At 60.3% G+C, this 20,453-nt stretch overlaps 2 protein-coding genes across 13 annotated transcripts; one reads left to right on the forward strand and one right to left on the reverse strand.

Moving 5' to 3' along the window:
* Window positions 1-1,684: 1,684 nt before the first annotated feature.
* Window positions 1,685-18,823, reverse strand: TPD52L2 (TPD52 like 2). 12 transcript variants are annotated; one of them, XR_004288097.1, is made up of 10 exons: window positions 18,662-18,821; window positions 16,219-16,364; window positions 14,295-14,443; window positions 13,577-13,636; window positions 8,942-9,043; window positions 5,849-5,875; window positions 5,327-5,406; window positions 4,910-4,951; window positions 3,780-3,828; window positions 3,342-3,644 (listed from the first exon to the last, which is right to left on the reverse strand). XR_004288097.1 is itself a non-coding variant. In XM_032353590.1 (9 exons), exons 1-9 carry the CDS (start codon window positions 18,678-18,680, stop codon window positions 3,115-3,117), a joined length of 690 nt encoding a protein of 229 aa, XP_032209481.1. In that variant the 5' UTR covers window positions 18,681-18,819; the 3' UTR covers window positions 1,685-3,114. The 12 variants fall into 12 exon arrangements, 11 of the variants coding, with proteins under 11 accessions (XP_032209481.1, XP_032209484.1, XP_032209483.1 ...); XM_032353590.1 differs by lacking the exons at window positions 3,342-3,644; window positions 5,327-5,406 and adding an exon at window positions 1,685-3,210 and having other exon boundaries at window positions 18,662-18,819; XM_032353595.1 differs by lacking the exon at window positions 5,327-5,406 and having other exon boundaries at window positions 18,662-18,820.
* On the forward strand, window positions 18,679-20,223 carry LOC116595809 (translation initiation factor IF-2-like). Its single transcript, XM_032352582.1, has 3 exons — window positions 18,679-18,825; window positions 19,025-19,167; window positions 19,246-20,223. The coding sequence occupies exons 1-3, from the start codon at window positions 18,679-18,681 to the stop codon at window positions 19,859-19,861; spliced, it is 906 nt and encodes a 301-aa protein (XP_032208473.1). The 3' UTR covers window positions 19,862-20,223.
* Window positions 20,224-20,453: the final 230 nt, after the last annotated feature.

The raw sequence follows: 20,453 nt of genomic DNA on the forward strand, positions 1-20,453 counted from the left end.
GGCAGAGAGGCAGAGACAGAGAGAAAGGGAAGCAGGCTCCCTGCCGAGCAGAGCCTGATGCAGGGCTCGGGTCCCAGGATCTCAGGACCATGACCCAAGCCCACTGAACCACCCAGCACCCCTAAGCATCTGAGTCTTGTTCTCAACTGAGGTTTGATCTCAGGGTCTTGAGTTCAAACCCCACATTGCAACACCTAGTATGGAGCCTACTTTTTAAAAAAAGATGGGGAGAGAAAGAAAAAGAAAAGAAGAACACCATGAAAACAAAAAACAACCCCCCCCCCAAAACCAAGAAAACCTCATGGAACCCATTCCCAAAGTAAACGGTCAATGTGCTTTTCACCCTTTGCACTAGCTGACCGGACCTCCGTGCAGGGTGCGCGGCTCATCCGCGTGAAGTAACTAGGCTTCCCTGCTATTTTTTCTGGGCAAGCCTGCTCTCTGACCCCAAAGGGAAGTCTGATGGTCCCAGTGAGAGTGCTGACCACCAGAACACCCCCAACAGCAGGAATGGACACATGTGGAGCACTGGGCCAGCAGAAAGGGGCTCCCCCAGAGGGCCTTAGGGGTGGGTGTGGCTAGCACCACAGGGCATAGCATTAAGGGAAAGCAGAGCACACAACACTGTGTCTTATGAGTAAGGGGAAAGGAATGAGAATACACATTCTTATTTGCTCGCCTTTTCATGTAGAAATGTAGGATGAACACGTAATGAGTCATCACAGGGGCGCCTGGGTGGCTCAGGTCCCTACCATCTCAGGTCCTGGGATCAGCCCCATCATCTGGCTCCCTGCTCATCGGGGAGTCTGCTTCTCCCTCTGCCTCTGCCCCTTTCCCCGACTCGTGCTTTCAAATAAATAAAATCTTAAAAAGAGAAAGGGTCATCACAGAGGGCAGCAGGCCACGGATGGGGAACCCAAGCCTGTTTCTGAGCACATGCTGGACCCACCTGTTCATCTCGCAGACCCCGTGCTAACAAAGGAGTCGTCAAACTGCGCTCAGGCCACTTAGCCGGCACCCCTGCACTCACTGAGGCCTCCCGTAGCAGCTGACCCACTTGCTGACCCTGCTGACCAGCGCCTGCTGTCCCCACTGCGCCTGCGCCGCTGTAACTCAGGAGCGCTGCCCCGACGGTTGGTTCGTTTGCTCAAGGTTGCCCTTTACCATTGTTCACAGGGTCCCACCTCCGGGGGGCGGGACTCTCTGATGATGCCTGCAGCCCACTCAGTGGCCGTCTTCCGCCTGAATGAGACTGTGCACCTGAGGGATACATGCAGCTTTCCTGTCCCCCACCGCTCGGGTGGGAGGCAACGAGATTCGATGCTCACAGCACTTCCGAGTGGCTCCCGAACAGGCCCAACCCTTCAACGGGGCTAATGTGGTCGGCCAACCAGCCTCTCTGGTGCCTGGCTTGCCGGCCTCTAGCTGCCTAGCCCTGAGCCCGCTTGTAAGCTGGCCGGCTCCTTCTCACCCTCCCTAGGCCCCTTCCTCAGACACCCCACAGACCCGTCACCACAGCTCTCATGGTGCGCTCTCTCTTCACTCAGGACTGAAGAGCTTCGCCTGCTTCCCGGCTGCCTCTCCCTCTCCCGAGAGCGTAGGCCCAAGGCAACAGGATCGCAGCGGGCAGATCTGCCGCTCCTCTGACCTTCACGACTGAAGAGACGCACCACACAAGCTCACATGGGTTCTTCCCCAAAGGAATGCTTTATTGACAATTTCCCCATTATCCACTTGAAGGAAAAGATGAATCCGTTACTACGGTTGCGTCCTGCTTTCTCACCACACCCCATCCGTGATTCTAACCCTGAAGAAAAAACACAAATGCTGTTCCTCCCATGGCGCCAGCACAGACCGCAGTCCACCCAGGGTGTCTGAAGTGACCAGCGGACACTCAGCTTGCCAGAGGACACCACGGTCTCCCGGAGTGGACTCTGCGCGTGCACAGGTGCGCTCTCGGCCTGCTGGGAGCCAATAAGGCACGGAGCTGCCCCTCCAGACACACCCCACGCGTGGGGCCCTGACCACAAGGCTGCTGGGGTGTGGCAGCTTCAGAATGGGAATGAGATCTTTGTAGCTCCTGAGAAAAGGCGAAAGCAGAGTCCCAGCCGACCCGATGCAGGGCCCATCTGCTTCTCACTTGTCCCCAGGGTGCAGCAAACGGGCATGTTGGAGCCAAGCTGTCTGTGGAGGGTGCTGGCTTCTGTCTCTCCTGCCCACCCCCACCTCCACCCCCCGAGGCCCAGAGCCCTCTGACTGGCAGGAGCTACCCCAGTCCTTGAGGAGAGAGAAGCAAGCTTCACACACTGGAATGCAGTGTATCAGCTGAACAAAACACACCAAAAGTCCAAGCATGCTGCCCTTCGGGCTAGACGCAGAAGTCTACATAACGCTCAAAACCCACTGAAGAACCCTTATTTTCATATAAAAAACATTATAAACAAATAAAGCATATTGCGATGTAAGGCTTGTATGTCAGCTTGAGTCCAAAGAAATAGTGTTTTCTAACGGAGACTAAAGCTGCTTCGCTTGGCTTAAATTGTCGAAAAATTCACTGCATTTAAAAAATAAAGAATTTGCTTTTGTTAAAGCTAGATCATTAGTGTAAGAATTAGGCGGCTGCTGATAACCAGTTTCTTGCTGGAGGGTTTCAAAAAATGGAGTTTTCTCATTTAGCATTTGAAATAAAAACTGAAGATCAGATGACTTTCTGGATGAATCTTTCTTCTGCAGGCTCCTTCTATAAGTCACGAAAGGGGAGGCTGAGGAGATACCACTTATTTTATGCTTATCACACTCCCGTTCCTTCCACGCTCTCGCGAACTAACAAGACCGCCAAAGGCCCACTGTCCTGTCTACTCCCTGCACCCCAGGAAGGACGGCACAGGGGTCTGCATCTACCAACTTCAGTGGAAAGCATCTGCGTACAAGACCGCGTTCTGCAGAACTCATGCGAACACAGCAGCCACGTCTACATGGAACGGCAGGACCCTCCTCAAAGCCAGCTCGGTTGCATCCACCCGGGGTCTGACGGGCGGCTCCGCTGCGGCGACGCGGCTGTGACGATGAGGGCGGGCTTGCACTTCTCCATGGCCGGGCAAAGCTGGGACGGGCTTAGAAAGGCGTGGGATCGGGCAGGGGCTTGGAGCCACTCCCGGTCGGGGAGGGCAGGTTCTCAGTGCCATTCTCTCTGCCACCGACCACCTTAGACTACATATGGGGAAAAAAAAATCGAGAAAAAAAATAATAAAACCTGAGACAGAGCACACAATGCTGGCACACCCTAGGCCTTGCTGGGAACCCCAGCTGTTCAGCTCTCTACGACGTCTACACCACATCAACACCAACGGGCGATAAAGAGGAACAAATCCCCGACACGGGCAACAGGCTGGCAGTATCTCTAGGGGTTTAGGCTGTGTAGAAAGAGCAAATCTTCCAAGGCTCCACGCTACACGGTTCCAATCCTAGGACACTCTGGCAATGACAAGTCATCACAACGGAGGACAGATGAGCGGTGGTGGGGGCAGGGCTAGAAGAAGGTGAGCCCCGGGAAGGACCGCAGTGGGGATGAGACCGCTCTGCACCATGACTGTATCACTGTCCTATCCCGGTGGTGCTACTGCGCAACGTGATCACTGGGGAAACTGTGGAAAAGGTACAAGACCCTCTGCGTTAGTTCCTGGCACCGCACATGAATCTACGGTGCCCAAGTTCATTTACGTAAAGGACGCGTCGCGCCCCACCCCAACGAGCCAAGTGAACGGTCCAGAGAGAGTTACCTTTATGTTCCCAACTCGGTCTTCAAACGACTTGAAGGTGGCAGAATTCCTTTAAAGAGAGAGAGAAGAGGTCAGTGTAGGGAGCAAGCGGCCGTGCCTCAATCTACAGGGCTCAGGGTCAGGGCCAGCCTCCAGAAAGACCTCCAACTGCATCCCGAGACATTAAAAATGGGACACACCAAAAGGGAGGGGGGCATGTGCCCCGACAATGTCATTCTGGAGGCCTCCAGGTCAGAGAAGGCCAGCCACAGCCGCCCACCGCAAGAAGGGAAGACCTGCACGCCACCAGCGGGTGAAACCCCGACTTCACACGGGCAAACCGCAGACCCCTCGCCTGGGCAGTAAGTGGGATGTGGCATGCGTTTCTGCTGTACCCTAAATACACACTGATGTACCACACAGATGTCACAAAAAGTCCCAGGTGTTCCTGACACAAATCTCCCACACAAGTCCAGCAAAGGAAAACCGAGGACAATTCTGGAACAAGGGAGCGAGGAAGCGGCAGAGGAAGAGAAAACAGGCCAGCCCCAGCCCCAGCCCCAGCCCCAGCCCCAGCCCCAGCCGGCACCCTTTCCACAACCAGCTCCAGCCTCTCTGGCTCAGCTCCTCCCGGTACCTCGTGCCCCTAGGGGCAGCCTGGCAAGGACCCCCCAGCCACAGCAGAGTGTCCCGTAACAGGGACGGTGGCTCTGCGGCTGCCTCCCCATGGAGAACACACCCGTGGGAGGTTTTAGGAACAGGCCACGGCTCTGGGTGTTCTGAGGAGACCAGGACTCCCCTCCAGAAGCAGATAAAAGTTTCCGTAATAGGCCCAGAGGGACCTCAGGCCTCCTGGCTGCCACATATGTGCAGGATTCTCTCTGCCCCCCACCCCCGCGGCCCAGCCCCATGGGCAGCCCTGGAAGCTTTCAGATGGAGCCCGTTTGGTACAATGCTCTCCTCTGGGCCTCACCCCCACTAGCTCTTTGGCCTAGAAGGGATCTTTGCAACCGCTGGCCCACAGGAGGCTTCCAGGGGAAGACAGTCCTTGGCTCAGGCATCTGGGAAGTGTGAGGCTGACCGCAGGCCTCACCCACTCCCACCCAGCCCCCCTCGGGCTCTGAGAGCTCCAGGGCACGAGCGCACGTTACCTCATGGCCGGCATACTTATCGAGTGGCGGATTGAAGAGCTGCTACTCGGAAGCATGGGAGAAGCAGAGAAGGAAGCAGCAGTTAACACAGGAACGAGGCTGGCCAACACCACGCCCATCAGCTTGTGCACACAGACACCCGCCTTTGCAGGGTCGGTGAGCTCCGGCCACAGCACACAGAAGGGCTCCCCACACCAGGAGGAAAACGCAACCCCAGGCTCCTCTCCCTGGCCTCCAAAGCTGCCCCAGAAACGGGACAATGCTAAGGGAGAACTTTAAAATAGGAAACCTAGGCCTGGGCCTTTAAAACCCTTTCGGCACAAACAACTGTCAGACGTCCTTACTTGACCTCACAGCAAGTGAAGGGACTTTTTGGTAAAAGAGAAACAAGCAGGTCGAGTAAGTAAAAATATTTACAATCACACGTTGTTCTGGATTTGGGTTCCAGGCCTGCGAGCGGGATGATGGTGTGACGGGGCAGCAGCGCTGGCGTCAGGCTAGAAAAGCACGACCGAATCGGCACGGAGCGAGGGCCACTCAGAGGGGTCCCAGTGAGCTCACCGCTCTCCCAGGATAAACAGGACCGTCTCAACTCGCAGGGACAAGACTGCTTCTCAGGGGAAGGAGAAACCAGGAGCCGGCATTTTGGAGAAAGCAGCACTGACCACAAGAGTGAGAGGGTCAGCAGGACCCTCCCGCACAAGTAGGTCTCCCCTCGGGAGTCCCCAGAGGTGGGGGCCGCAGGACAAGCTCAGTGAGGCCGGCCTGCGGGCTGGCGAGGAGTCCCACGGTCACAGCCCGAGGAGCGCCAGGCAGGCAGAACGCCAGGCGGGCCCCCCGCTGCCCCTTCCAGCGCAGCCTCCCATGGGCAGCCAGACACCACCCTGCCCTGCATCAAGAGAAGAACCTTCCAGAGGTAACGTCCAGCAGCAGTCTTACCTAAAGGAGTGTGAGAACGGACGAGCCCTGAAAGGCGGCAGCAGGAGGAGAAGAAATGCAGTGTTAGGAAAGGGAGGCCAGGGTCCACCCCAGCCCCTCCATCAAGTTCTGGGAGGCCACGCAGGGACCCCCATGACCACCCCCAGTCCTCACACCACCAGGGAGAGCAGGACATGCACGCTGTCTCCTCTCCCCCAGCCCCAAGTCCGCGACAGGCACATGACCACACCTCCACGACCCCACCTGGGTCACAGACGAGGCACTGTGTGTCTGTGACTCTGTCTGGAGTTAGAGGGAAAACCCACAAAGAGCAGAGCAGGGCAGAGGTGAGCTGAGGGACTGCCCTCAGGGTCTGCATGTGCCACTCCCCAGAACCCAGGTCAGCCAGGCTCTGCCACAACCTCCGCGGCCACAGACCAGCCGGCGCTCTCCCTGGGGCCGCAGCCAGACCAGGGCGCTGCGCTGCGACAGGACTTGAGACGCCCCCAGGGCCGTGCAACTTGCACTCTGGCTCCATCGGGACCGCAGACAGGTTCCAACCCAGAAACACACATGGGCAAAGGCGACACGGCCACATGCTCCTCCACGCAGCCGGGCCCAGCACCTCTTACCCCCAACGTGGACATCATCTCCGAAGCAACACAGCCACGTGGGTGGGCAGCAGGCCTGCCGTCTCCAGACGGAAGGAGCAGGAGTCTGAGGGGTAGGGGAGGCACGGGCCTTCACAGGTCACCCACAGAGAGACCCACCCCTGCCTGAACCCAAGTCCAGCCCTCTCCCAGCCGGCCACCTCGTGCCCCAGGGCACGCAAAAAGCCTCAGGCCAGGGCTGTTCCCAGACAGGCCCGTGGAGGACACCGATGCGGGGCCAACGTCTAACACACAGGCACTTCCCTACACCTCATTTCCATTCCAGGAGGGGTAAACTCTGAGCCTCGGCTCCAAACCAGGGAGGCTACCGGGCCGTGGCCTCAGACAGCACCTGAGACAGCACAGTAAGGAAGCAGCGGACACATCGAGGTGCCAGACTTCACGGCATCCCCGAAAACACAGCAGAATAAAACCAAAGAGCCCCAAGGTGAGGCACAGCAGCAAACGGGACAGTCCCTCCGGGCACGTGGAACAGGGCCAGGTCCCTCACGCCGGCCGGCCCATGCGCGTGAAGCGCGGTGCTAACAGGGAGGCCACGGGCCACACGCCACGGGTCAGCAGCGAATGCCGATTCCTGGCGCCAAGAGCGGGAACGAAGGAACAGACGCCGAGCCGAGCCGGAGCCCGCGGCAGCCCCACCACAGCGGCTCCCGGCAGCACCAACGCTCCGCAAGCACTCGACCGTGAGTGGGGACACGCAACAAGGGCAACGCCTGAAGTGACAGGGGACACGCTTAGTGAGCACTAACGCAGGCCGCGAAGATGCTCGCTGCCTCCTCCCTCAAGTGCTGGTACCAGCCTGGCGTTCTGAGCGAAGAACAGGCACCACCTGGCACATGGCTTGCCCCGTGGCATGGGGACGGCTGCTGTGAATCCGCGGCCCTCCCCGGGAGCAAGGCCCGGCCCCCAGTGGCGTGCGATCGGTCTGTCCCAGGCTAACCACAGCAGGCATCCCCGAGGGCAGCGGCGACGGCACATCTAACGTCACACGACGTGCGTTAGAGGCACCCACCCACGCGGTCTCGGCCGGTTGCTGTGAAGCCCACCGGGCAGCCGTCAGCTCGGAGCCATGGCGGGTGGGGCCTGAGTCATCGCAGCCACTGTGGACAGGCCTGCGTCTACAAGCTGACCCAAGAGGACCCTCGGCCATCCCACAGCCACTCAGGAGCCGGACCAGAGCCCCCACTGTGGGCACGTGAACTCCTCAAGCACAGAGGAGACACACGGACCGCGGACTGACTGTTCAGAGTCTCCGAATGAGAGGGGAATGAATTCCATCAAACAAACAGAAGGTGGGCACGGCCCCGGGCAGAAGCCAACGGGGGAGGGTCCGTGCCTTCACCCCTGGCTGTGCGGCCAGCGCGCAGCCCCCACCTCAAGGCCCCACCAGGCAACTGACGGGCCTGTGAGGGGAGGAAATGCCGAACCTAAGCAGGCAGGGAGGCAGCACACCCGAGGGTAGGAGGGGCGCGGCTTCCGAGCCGGACAGGCCCCGATGCCGCACTCAGCCCGCCAAGCCCACAGGCGTCACCACACTGTGCTTCTCCACTGTGAGAAGACAGAGGCCTCAGCACAGGCTCTGTCAGCACGGGGGCCGCGGGGAGGCGTTCCGAAGTCCGGGATCCCAAAGTGAGGGGACCGGGGCTGCGTGTGGGTCAGGGGCCAGCACAGGGCTGGGCGGCGGCGGCCAGGTGCCTGCCGCGGTAACGAAGCCCTCTGCACAGCTGCTGGCCAGTGCGCGCTTCGCTCTAACCATCCCGAGAAGGACGCCTTGCCAAGGGCAAACGAGGCGGTGGCCGAGCCAGGATTCACACCGTGGCCTCGGGCCCCGGGGTTCAATCCCCTCGGCTCAATGCAGCGAAGCCAGAGACATGGCGGGTGCAGCCCCGGAGCCCAGACCAGGGAAGGCTGGGTGAGCCACAGCCACCAGGCTGCGCGTGGGTGCTGCCACGTGTGCTCAGAGGCCCTCTGATGGCCGTGCAGGTCTCCTCAGCCCTGGGGAGACCACTCAGCCGGGGCCCCGGCACACAGCCGCACACGCTCTGGGATCTGGGCCAGGCAAACGTTCCAAGGCAACAACACACTTCCCCACCCCCACCCCACCGGCCGGCCTGCCCAGAGTGACGCCCGACCCGGACACTAACACCAAACGGGGGCCACCGTCCCTCTGAGGAACTTCAGTGGGAAGCACCCAACTCCACGGATCCCAAGCATTAGAAGTTGCCCCGAAGAAACAACAACCTCTTCCCCCAAGAAACACAGAAATGGCCAAGAGGCAGCCCACAGAAAAGGGACCACGCACCGACTGGTCCAAGCTGGTGAGCCCACCTCTGTGGCTGCCAAGGGGCCCCGAGGGGTATGCATCTGAGCCCTAGGCCCCTGAAGAGCCCCCAGCAGCTCTAAAACCCTCACCTGACTTGCCCACGCGACTACAGCGTCTCACCTCATGTCCCCGAGCTTTCTGCTAATGGCGGAGCCCACGGTGGACAGGGCAGCCGACGTCTTCTGTCCCGCCTGGGAGAGAGTTTCTTGAGTCTTCTTGTAGCTGAGAAGAAACACCAGTTGAACCAACCCAGAAGAAGGAGCCGTCATCAACCGTAAGCCAAGAACACCAAGCGCCCAGAGTGTACCCAAGAGAAGGAGAGAGGAGCTGTTCGTGAGCGTGTGCCTGGCCCAGCAGGGAGGGGGTGGACCACAGGGACAGAAGCGGCACAGCCAGGCCTCAACCTCCCAGATCTGAAACAACCGTTTTCTGACCTCATTCCACCTCACCTAAAGCTCAGGTGCCCACTTCCCTTGATCTCTCGCCACGCTGAGTGTCTGCCTCCTGCCCTGAAGACAGCCCTACAGGGGCCCTGGGTCTGGGACAGAAAACAGAAAACCCCTTGTTCTGTTAATCTGGGAAGCTTCTTATGTCAAAACTCCACCACGCCCCTGGGAGGCTGGGTGCACTGGACAGTGTGGCCACGGAGCACCCCCGTCCGTGCGGTCTCACAACACCCTTTCGGCGCCGCAGGACCTTCATCTCAGGCCACCGTTCTCAGTGCCTAGGGGAGCCTTGGATCACAGAACAGACCACCCTCTCCATGCCCTCCTGCCCCATCCACCCGCATGCAGGTTCGTCCCAGAAGACACACAGGTCCATGACCTCAATGTCCGTGCGATGGCCACGGAGAAGGCAGGGACACCGCTGGGCCACCTGGAGAGCTAATACGTGGTCCTGCCAGCCCTTGTCCGGCCGCCATAAACAACAGACACAGCCGCCTGAAGCCGAAGGCTCATTTCTGGCCAACCAAGCAGCCCTAAAGAAATGGCTTCTTGATGGCCACGCTCTCAGGACGCCGGCCTATTCTCTGAAATCACTTTCTGAGGGCTCGCTGGTGTCCCCGGGTCACGGGGGAAGGTCAAACAGCGGCCACGTCAGGTCCTCGGCAGCCCTCCCCCATTCGCTCCCCAGTGCGATCTGCGGGACGCCCCACTGGGAGTGCCTGCTGCCCCCTCCCTCTCCTCCCTCCTGACCACACGAGGTGGGGTTCTCCATGACCCCCCCAGGCCACCCCATCTTGTGTGTGGGGGTGTCCAGCCTTGCACACTCCTGGGAGGGCCTCCCTCAACTGGGCACGCACTCTTCGCAGCACCGTGGGGCCTCAGGACTCAGAACATGTGCTTTCTAGCCAGTGAGTTTGAAAACATGTTGAAGTCACTAGAACAGTGAGTTTATCTTAGTTTCCCAGAAGGTTCACGAATCCCAAAACATACTAATAATGGAGAAAAAATAATCTAAAATCTTTACTGTAAGGGCACCTGGGTGGCTCAGTGGTTAAGCATCTGCCTTCAGCTCAGGTCATAACCCCAGGACCTGGGCCTGAGCCCTGCGTCGGGCTTCCTGCTCGGCGGGGAGCCTGCTTCTGTCTCTCTCTCTACCCCACCCCATTGCTCGCTCACTCTCTTCCAAATAAACAAAACCTTTAAAAATTTTTAAAATAAAATAAAATAAAATCTTTACTCTAAGATTTGCTCTGGATTTCCTGAAGGCGTACACTAAAAAAGCCTCTAATTCTGAATCCGACCTTCAGCAAAATCTGACTACCAGAAATCCTGCCCCCCAACCTCCCCGCGACAAACGTTCACAGAACTGAGCACGATCGGAAACAAACCCCAAGTAGGAATGCAGGAGCCCATATAGCTCCGAGGCTGGGATCCGGACAGGCCGCCCAGCAGAGGGGCCGACCCCAGCTGGTTCCCACCACGAGAAACCCAAGTGCATGCTCCTTCCGGGAGAGCTTCCACACACTCAGCTGTAACCCTCCAAGGCGCCTTCCCACCTGACGCAGCCTAAGCCGGGAGCCACCACCTGTACCATACTTTGTCTCAGGGTCAGCGGAACTGCGGCAATAAAGGGCTCTGGAACCTTCTCTGGGGTCCCTACCTTGCAGTAAGCCTTTGGGCCCCCTCACCCTCACGCCCAGCTAGCGAACTGCTTTCACGTCAAAATGAGTTAGAACAGTTACTGCGAGAAACAGGCTGGCAGGCACAGCAGTTACTGGTAAAGCACTAAGCACGAGGTAACTATTGGCGCTATTTAGTTTCAGAAACACAAACTCAGAAAACGTCTTCCAGCCACCTCTCGTGAACCAACGACTACGTAAGACCCCGTGGCCCTGTCTGTTGCAGTGCAAGAGTCTGAAGCAGAGGCTTGAAGGCAAAGTCGGCACAGGGTGTCTGTGCCCACGGGGAAGCGGCAGCTGGAGGGACCACAAGCCTGGGCTGCGGACTGTCAGGGACCAGCAGGTCCTGAGGGGACTCAGGTCGGGGCCAGCCACCAGACGACAGACGACAGACAGCAGGGACCCTCGCGATGGGCCACTGTGATGGGCAGCACCCCTGCGGGAGACTCAACAGGGTGGAAGGAGGGGTCACAAGTGACTCCTTCGGAGACGGGAACCCCCAAACCGGGGCAGATGCAGAAGTGGAAGCCACGCTCAGGCGGAGACAGGGCTGGGGGCTGAGTCTGCGTCTGGACGCAGGTAACTCGAGCCTAGACTTGCTCAACAGTACTAGACTGAGCCACCCTGGCCAGCACCCCCGGAGAGTCACTCCTACCTTTTCGGAAACCAGAGGTGCAGGATCCCGACAAACACCAGGCCCCGCCATCAGTCAGGTGGAGCACCTGCTGGAGGTGCTCGCTCCGGGATCCTCCCTTGGGGGCTGCTCCCACTTCCAGCTCTGGGGGCGCCCGACCGCAGAGAAGCTTACAGCGCCCCGACCACAGTGAGAGTCCAGCGAGACGCACACCAGGTCCTCCACACGGCGCCCTCCTGCTGGGGGGCTGTGAGCTACAAAGACTCAGCCCTGCAACGCTGGGCACCCCCCACACCGGGAAGGAGGAGCCAGACAAGCTGCCACCGTCTACGTCTGTGCTTTCCGTCACGCGCAACCGAAGGACTCAACATGCCAACGAGTGGCCATGGAGTTCGCCTGGTGCCACACGCACACGACTGCAGCTCTGTCTCCCAGCAGACAGAGCCCGAGGAGGCGCCCGTGTCGCAGCCGAGGGAAGACAGGACGAGAGCACCAACACTGCCTCTGCCCAGCACAGCCTCACGACAGCCGGCTTGGGAGGCACACACGTGTCTGGTCGACAGGGATCCCTCGGGGGCGGTCATACCCCACCAGTGGCCTCCCACAGCGATGACCAGCCAGGCACCTTCGCCCCAGAGAGCGCAGAGCAGCCAATGTTTTTAGTCACCTCACCCCGAGCTGGGTCACCGTCCCCCTGGGCTGTCCCTGCAGAAATGCTCCAGCCCCCAGCACTTCACTGTGCCAACTCTTCCACCAGCGCAGCTGGGGGTGAGGCCTCAGGGGAAGGGTCATCCCACCGGCCACTTCCATGCCAGAGCCACAGGCTCCTCAGAGGAGTCAGCGGTGTAACTATCTGAAACAGCACTGTAGCCACCTCACGCCACCTGGTGTTACAACCGGCACCAAAGTCCCCTAAGGCTCTTTTTGGGTTAAGTCCGCACCATGAGCCTGCCTGGCACCCAAAGTGCACAGGTGACAGCTGCTGCCTCAGCCTGGAGAGCGCCGGCGGCGTGGAGCAGGCATCGTCCGACACAGCCCCGAAGACGCCGCGCAAGGTGTGCCCAGGACTGCTCTCACCCCAAACCGCACAAACGGCGGGACCCGCCAGAGCGCCCTGGCGCCCAGCCCCCGCCCCGGGGACACCAAGCTGCCGAGACCCTGAGCACAGAGCCAGCTGACCTGGGAGCCCAGCGCCATGAGGACCAGCTCCGTAACAACTGCTCCCTTCCAGGCAGATCGAAGGCCTGCCGGCCAAGTCTCTCCGGGAGACACCATAGCACTTCCTCCTCGACAAGTGATGGAAAAGAATCCCAGAAAGCCATGATCTCATAACATGACCCCACTCAGTTCAAAGGAACTAGAATCAGACTGGAGCACAGGTAACAGAAGTGCTATTTCCTTGTGTAAAGAGCTCAGATAAAACACAGCTTTAGCAGACACGAAGACCCATCTGTGTTGTTTCCTGCTCTGCTCGTATTCTGCGTGCCTGAGAGCTCAGTGCCCCTCAGACCAAAGCGACCCCAAGATCCCACCAGCACGGCCCGTATGGCAGCCCTCACTCAAGAACCCCCTCAGCGGGAGCCCCGTCTGCAGAGCAGAGAAGACCAAAACAAGCCCCGAATCACTACCGGCATCAGCCCAAACGGTGCGCAGCCACTCTGCCCGCTCGCAAGGCTGAGGGGCGCCTACCAGCCAGAGGTGCCCCGCAAGTCCGGCCAGGCCTCTCCTCTAAGGGACGCACCCGTGCCAGCCAGATGGAGGTTTTCAGTGCAGTCTGTGGCCGAGCGAATTTCCTTCAGCGACTGCACCCGTTTCATGAGAGTTTTACTTTCATTTGTGTTTAAGAAATAAAATACCCCCAAACACTAAAACCAGGTCTGTGCCAAGTGCGCACAGCCTCCCTGTCCTGAAAGGAGCGGCAAGAGGAAGAGGAGGAGGAGGAAGTGCTGGCGGCAGAGGCACTCGGAGGGGAAGTGCTGGCGGCAGAGGCACTCACAGGTCTGACTGGGTCACTTTCTCATTCCACTCTCCAAGTTTCTCAGAAGTTTTCACATAGCTAAAAACAGAAAGTCTGTGGTAAATTATTTAGAACAATTATTTCAACTAAGGTTTCGAACACAGGTGAAATCCCACGGAGCACGGCAGAGGGCGGGTCTCCAGCCTGCCTGAGAACGGGGCCTGCCCCTCCTCTCAGCACCTGCTTGAGGCCCGGGGAGGCCCACGGCAGAACCGACCAGTCCTATTCCTACCGTGCCGGTCCGACCCTGGATGATACACTTCAGAAGAGCCAGGGAGCTACACTTCCCAAGTTCAGAGAGCTGAGTCACATCTGGTCAGAGGTCTTGGGGCTGTGACCACGTCCTGCTCGTGAGGACTCGCGTTTGCTTCAGCAGGTGGGGGATCACAGGAAAATCAGTCTCACTGAGGACCTAATGAGCTTTCTCTCACATTCGGACCCTGAAATACATTCTTCTCAATTTCCGCCTGGACGACTAGCTACTGTATCCACCTGCCGCCTTCTAAAAACACGTGGACTCTGAGCTCTTCCCATGCATACCCGCTGCGAGACCAAGGACTCAGAGCCTCTGCTGGCTGCCAGCACACAGGCATACTGAGTCCCCTAGGACTTAACCTCCCATTGACGTGGCAAGGGCACCGATCTGGTGAACGCCCTCCGACCGCCAGGGGCACCTCTGCCGCAGGCCGGTACCTACGCGTTAGAGACCTGCACGTCATGCCAGCTCCTGGACAGGTTCTGCTTCAGGCCCTCCAAGGCAGAGAGGCCCAGCTTCCTTTTCAGCTCTGCACAGTGCCTCTCCTTGGCCGCCAGGACCTGGCGCAAAGTGACAATTTCCTCTTCCACCTACGAAAGCACACAGTTGGTTAGCTACCGCTGCTGCGGGCAGTGAGGAACGCCCCGCCCCCACACACTGCAGTGAGAGGGTTCCCAGAATTGTGGACACTTTCCGCTTACAGAAACATAAATGTCTTAGGAACAGAGGCTACGTCACGCAACTGTTCTGTTTTTATCTGGTACTAGCACCCCAGCTTCTTCAGGAAGACTGTCCCATCCCCCCAAATCAAGTGGTTCTGGTGGGGCTACCAGGCACCGTGCCCACCCATGAATCACCAAGCAAGGCCTGTCAGAGCTCTCCCCTGGGACTGGGCACAGCTGTCAGAAGAGACAGGCCCCTCTACCTCCAGGCTCCGCGTCTGGGCCCAGAAGCGAGAACTGCTGGCAGCCAGGCCCCATCTACACTGGGAAAGAAGTGGAGCTGACAGACAGACGGATGGCCAGAGACCCAGGTGACAGAGCAACAGCCTTATGACCACATGTATGTTCCCGAGGTTTGCTCGAGGCCTTGGGAAAGGCAGTCACCCAAGCCAAAAGTAAATTCTCTTTTGTGCTTAAGGTAGTGTGAATTGAGAAACAAGAAAGAATCCTGACGATAAAGACCTGAACCTTCTCGGGCTCTCAAATCAAAAAGGATGCGACCTGAAAAAGCAGCGTCCTCTAGAGCGTAACGGCTCCAGAGGTCTATTTCCAACTGCTGTGTGATAGCTGCCATAAGAAAAAAAACTCCTTCTCTTAAAAAAAGTGATGGTTTGGAGTAAGATAACAAAAAGTAGCTCAGAGCCCTCACACCACTAGGTTTTCCATCAGAAGACAGCTGAAACAGCAAATAACTTATAAACAGGGTCATCTAAGGCCAGACTGCTACCAGTTACTCCAGCAGTAACGACCAGCGACTAGAACATTCCACACACAGTGTGGCCACCGACAGAGCTTGAGGGTGTGCAATCCAGCTGTCTTGGGGGAGGTGCACACTGGGAATTTAAGTGACACTCAGCTTCTCCACTCTGCAGCTCAGCTCTGAAGTGACCTAGTGCAAAACACAAGCCTGGCTGCGCCACTTGCGGCGAGTCCCTAACCTTCCCTCGGCTCAGAAACAGCTGCAGGGTCTCTCTCCCCTGATCTGAGACCTGGTCGTGGGCTGAGGCTTATCTGCACAGCCAGCTCTTTTCAGACTCAGGATGCAGCAACACAGGCTCATCTCTGGAGACTGAGCAGGGCTGTGACAGGCAGTGCATCAGCGTCTGCCGGATCCGAGGCTACACTCGGATGTTAGCAAATTCAAGGCGCCAGACCGGGAATCCCAAGCGAGTCACCGTTAGAGTCTGCATCACACGGCAAAAAGAAGTGTTCCTGGCCACTGCTGTGAGTAAAACTTACACTTGGAGATTTTGGCTTTTAATTACCATTTCCTCTTAAAAGATTCACTTTAAAAAGATCACATGCAGCACTTTTTTAGAGAAGTAGCATTTTTAAAAGGAAAATGGAGATCTAGGGACGGATAAATTTGTGGAGTCTGGGAACGATCAAGTGTTAATTCCAACAAAGAAACTCCCCTTGATGGGGGGCTCAGAGCAGCTGCCCAGTGTAGACACTCTCCTCACAGACTCCCTACGGGACGCCAAGCACACACAAAGCCACCACAGAGAGCGGTTTCTGTGGGACTCTGGGAATGACCTCCCAGGGCAATTTCCCCAGAGCACAGCTAGCCCTATGGCCCCCTCAGGCTAATGAGGGGGCCTGAACTCATGGTCCCCCCAAGACAGACGGCCAAGACACAGCACCTTTGCAAGCTCAGCCCTCAGCTCCTCCTCCTCAGCCTCAGTCAGACCCTCGACAGCAGGAGTCTGGGCAGCCGCCGCTGTGTCGACAGGGACATCTGTCATGGAGTCGGACAGCAGACCTTTGTTAGGAGAATTCAGGTTGATATCTGCCAGAGACAAATAAGGTCAGAAAGTGTCAATGACAAGTTACGGAAAGGGGCGCCTGGGTGGCTCAGTCGTTAAGCATCTCCCTTAGGCTCAGGTCATGATCCCAGGGTTCTGGGATCGAGTCCTGCACTGGGCTCCTTGCTCAGCAGTAAGCCTGCTTCTCCCTCTCCCACTCCTCCTGCTGGTGGTTCCCTCTCTTGCCGTCTGTCAAATAAATCTTAAAAAGAAAACGAAGGAGAAGTTACAGAGAAGTCGACAGGGAAGAGAGCTCCACCAAGGAAGAGAGCAAGGACGAGAGGATGGGGCACGAGGCACTGGAGGGGCTGCGGAGAGAACCCACACTTCTTCTCTAACAGGTTCTGCAGGGATGGTTTCGCCATCAGGCTGAGGGCATCTCAGGCCACCCACGGTGCTACTGCAGGGCATGAGAAAGGCTGGCACAAGGCAGCCGGACCCTAACTCTGCCTCCCCCTATGACAGCGCATGCTCCGGAGACTGGAGCCTTTGCTATAAACAAAGCAGTCTGACCTAAGGGATCTTCCAACTTTTAGAGCAGAGAAACTTAATACAGCTGTAAACACAACAGGCACCACCTCCAACCAACCGATCTGCAGAGCACACGCTAAAATTACACACAAGGAGCACATGCTGGTCCTCCGGCCCCGGCAGGGAGTCAGCAAAACAAAACACCGTCTGTGCTCGACTCTCCTTCCACAGCAACACGCAGCCAGGAGCCGAGAAAACACTGCTTCCGCCCCTTCTCGACACCCAGACCAGGCTCCAGTTCCCAGAGTCACCATCTTCTTTCCGAATTAGAAGCATCTTCCTGTCTGCACTAAACGTTGACAAGATCCCGCACAAGGAAACAGGGGTCTGCTTTAGTTCGTCCCAGCTGCAAACCCACCGCTGCCCTGCAGCACACACAGGCCGCACAGCCACGAGAGCAGGCCCTGCACGGTGTCCAGCACGTTTACAAGTAAAGGCCTGGGCAGCTCCAGGGCTCAGTCCGAGGAGCATGTGGCCTTTGATCTTGGGGTCATGAGTTCAAGGCCCGCAAGTAGAGGTCACTTAAGGAAGTGAGAAACATCAGTAATCAGTAAGTAAAATAAACAAAGTCACAAAAGTGTCAAGAAGGTAGTGTCTTCTGCTGCAGGTTTCCCCACCGCGCGAGTCCTAGAATCTGCTAAGAACCCCTCTAGCTTATCGCCCTCACGGGCCCCAGGCAGCGGGCGGTCAGCACGTCCTGGCGCTGGGTCCGGTTCGGGCAGAAGCACGTCTGCGTTTTAAGCAGCGGAGCTCAACCTGCATGACTCGGCTTCATCCCGCGAACCCGCCACACCGAACCTCCTCAATTCGCCGAACGCCGTGTCTTCTCTCCAACAACACCGGCGGCCGCTCCCGGACGGAGCCCACAGAAACGACCCCCGACAGAGACGGGGCGCTTGGCCAGACACAGTCACTCGCGGGACGGGGCCTCCGCACACCGGGGGCCTCCAGAGCGGGGTGGAGGCGCAGCCCGGCGGCAGACCCCCCCGGGCGGGTCCCGCTCCCCAGCACTGCACGGCCGTCCGCGCGCGGACCGTACAAGGGACCCTCTCGAGGGGTCACTCTGGGAACGAGAACGGGCCCGGCAGGCCCGGCGCGCCGCCCGCGCCCAGCCCGCACTCCCACCGGTGTCCCGTCGTGCACCGACCGCGGACGTGGAGACGAGCCGCGGGAAGGCCGCCAGCGTCCCGGAGCTCGGGCTCCGCGCGCTCGGCCGCTCCGCGAGCAGAAAGGCGTCCGGCACGCACCGGCGCCCACGCATTCCGACCCGGGCGGCCCACGAACCGGGCCCGCCATCACCCGCGCGGCCCCACGGACGCAGGAGCGCGGCTCCCTCCCCAACAGCCCGGAACGAACGGCCGCGACCCGGCCGCGCCACACCGCCGGCCGCTCCGGGGCGTCTGCTCTGGAAACCGGCCCGGAGCGCGCTTTCCCCCGAGACACCCGCGCGCCGCCTGCGCTCCGAGCAGCGCCGCCACCCTCCCCGGGAGAGGCCGCGGCGCGTCCCCCAGGCGGCCCGTCCGAGGGCCCGCGTGGGGCCGGAGGCCGGCCGACTAGGCGGGCGCCGGGCGGGGGCGCGAAACCCGAAACGCTGGGGACGAGGAGCCGCTCCCGGGAGCCGGTCCTCCGAGCGGCCGAGCCGGGGGCGGACGGCGCGCGCCACGGCCCTCGGAGGCTGCGAGGCCCGGCGGCCGGAGGAGCCACGCGGCGGGCCCAGGCGGAGGAGCGGAGGCGCCGAGCCCGCGGGTACCTTGGCCTGCGGAGTCCATGTTCGGGCCGCACGGGGTCGGGGCCGGGGCCGGGGCCTGCGGCGCTGCGGAGCCGAGCGGGCCGCGCCGGGACTCGCTCGCCGCGTACACCGCCGTCAGCGGAAGCGCCTCAGCCGCCGCGGCGTGGCGTAATCGGCGACGCGACGTCCCACTTCCGCTCCGGCGCGCGCTCCGCCTTCCTCCCGCCCCCACCACCGGTGTCCAATGAGGGCGCTGTTCGGCCCAGCCCCTCTTAGCCGCTCCGGTCTGATTGGCCGAGGCTGCGGACGGGGGGGCCGGAAAGGGCGGCCGGGTTCCCAGGGAATCCCTCCCACGTCGGCTCAGCCGGCGAGACTCCCAGGTAGAAAGGTCCGGGGGAGCCCGGGGAAGGTGGGAAGTGGGAGGACCGCCCGCGTGGCGCTGCGGGGGCGTGGGGTTGGCGCTGGCGGAGACGCCGGGGTGCCGGCCGCGGCCGAGAGGTGCCCCGGCTGACGCGCCGCCCAGACCGCCTGCGATCCGTCGGAGGCCGGACCCCGACCCCGGGACTAGCTTCTCCGCGCGGCCGCGGCTCTTCCCCTGAAGTCCTCCCGCTTCACGGGACTCTTCGTTCGGTCGTGTGGGGCCGACGCGGGGAAAGGCGCGTCCGCGACCCGGCCCGGCCCGAGGCCGCCCGGTGCGCGCGCGCCGCGCCCCGCGGGGCTCCTCCGTCCCGGCTCCGGCGGCGCGGGGAGCCAGGCGGAGCCCCCACTTGGCACCTGAGGACCCCGAGGTGGGGGTCGTGTGTCCGCGACCCTCAGCCAGCGCGGGAGCAAGAGTCGGCCGGGCTTCTCCACGCACCGGTGTGTGGGCGCCAGGCTACCCGGCTTCGCTGGAACAAGCCCCCGGGCCCCCCTCGCCGGGCCCTCGGGGCCACCGCAAGCAGCTGCTCCGATGGCGCTCCGGCCCTCGGGATCCGACCCTGCTGGACCGCAGTCCCCTCTCCAGCCAAGCCTCCCTCGGCAGGGAAGCCCCTGAACCCGGAGAGCTCCGCCCCGGGGGCAGCCCAGAGCTCAGCTCCGCACCGGGGTCCCCCGGGCGCGCACCAGCCTGGCTCTGGCCGGCCCTGGGCTCGGTGCGCTCCGGGGCTGCCCCACTCGGCTTCCCGCTCAGCCCACCCTGGCGAGCCCCAGTCCCCGCTTCATGCAGCTCGCGGCAGGTGGTAGAGGGGCCGAGGGCCTGTCCCTCATTCTGGGATACAGCCTTGAGCCAGGAGCAATGCCCGGCGCGGGTCTGGCTCAAGGGGACCCCGAGCAAGTGATGGTCGGTCCGTGCCGGCTGGTCTGCTGCCCACACGGACACGCCCCTGTGAGTCCCTGTCACTCCCCGTGTTGTCCTTGCCTGCAGAAGCCAGGCAGGTGGAGGTGCAGAGGGGACCCTACAGAGAGCCCCGCGTCACACTCCTGGTCGGGTCTGGCTGCTAAGACCTGCCTGATAAGCTTCCAGGGCTCGTGTTCCTTCACAGGTGGGGGTGACCTGTCCAGACCCAGAGCCATCCTGTACCCCAGGCCGGAGTAAGAGCACCTCCTGGGGTCCCACTGCCCGTGTTCCCGCCATCCTTTTGAGGTGATCAAAGCGCCCATCACACAGAGTTACCACAAACTGGGTCTACATTCTCTTTGGGAGCAGCTGGAATCCACAAGTGTTTGAGGGAGAAACGGGAGGGAGGGAGGGAGGGGAGACGCCCCGGAGAGGGCGAGCACCGGTGCCCCGTGCTCTGCCTCGCCCTCCCTCAGACACCAGGTCGGGATCCCCAGG

The sequence above is a fragment of the Mustela erminea genome, chromosome 7 (assembly GCF_009829155.1).
Source record: "Mustela erminea isolate mMusErm1 chromosome 7, mMusErm1.Pri, whole genome shotgun sequence".
In the NCBI taxonomy this organism is placed as follows: Eukaryota; Metazoa; Chordata; class Mammalia; order Carnivora; family Mustelidae; genus Mustela; species Mustela erminea.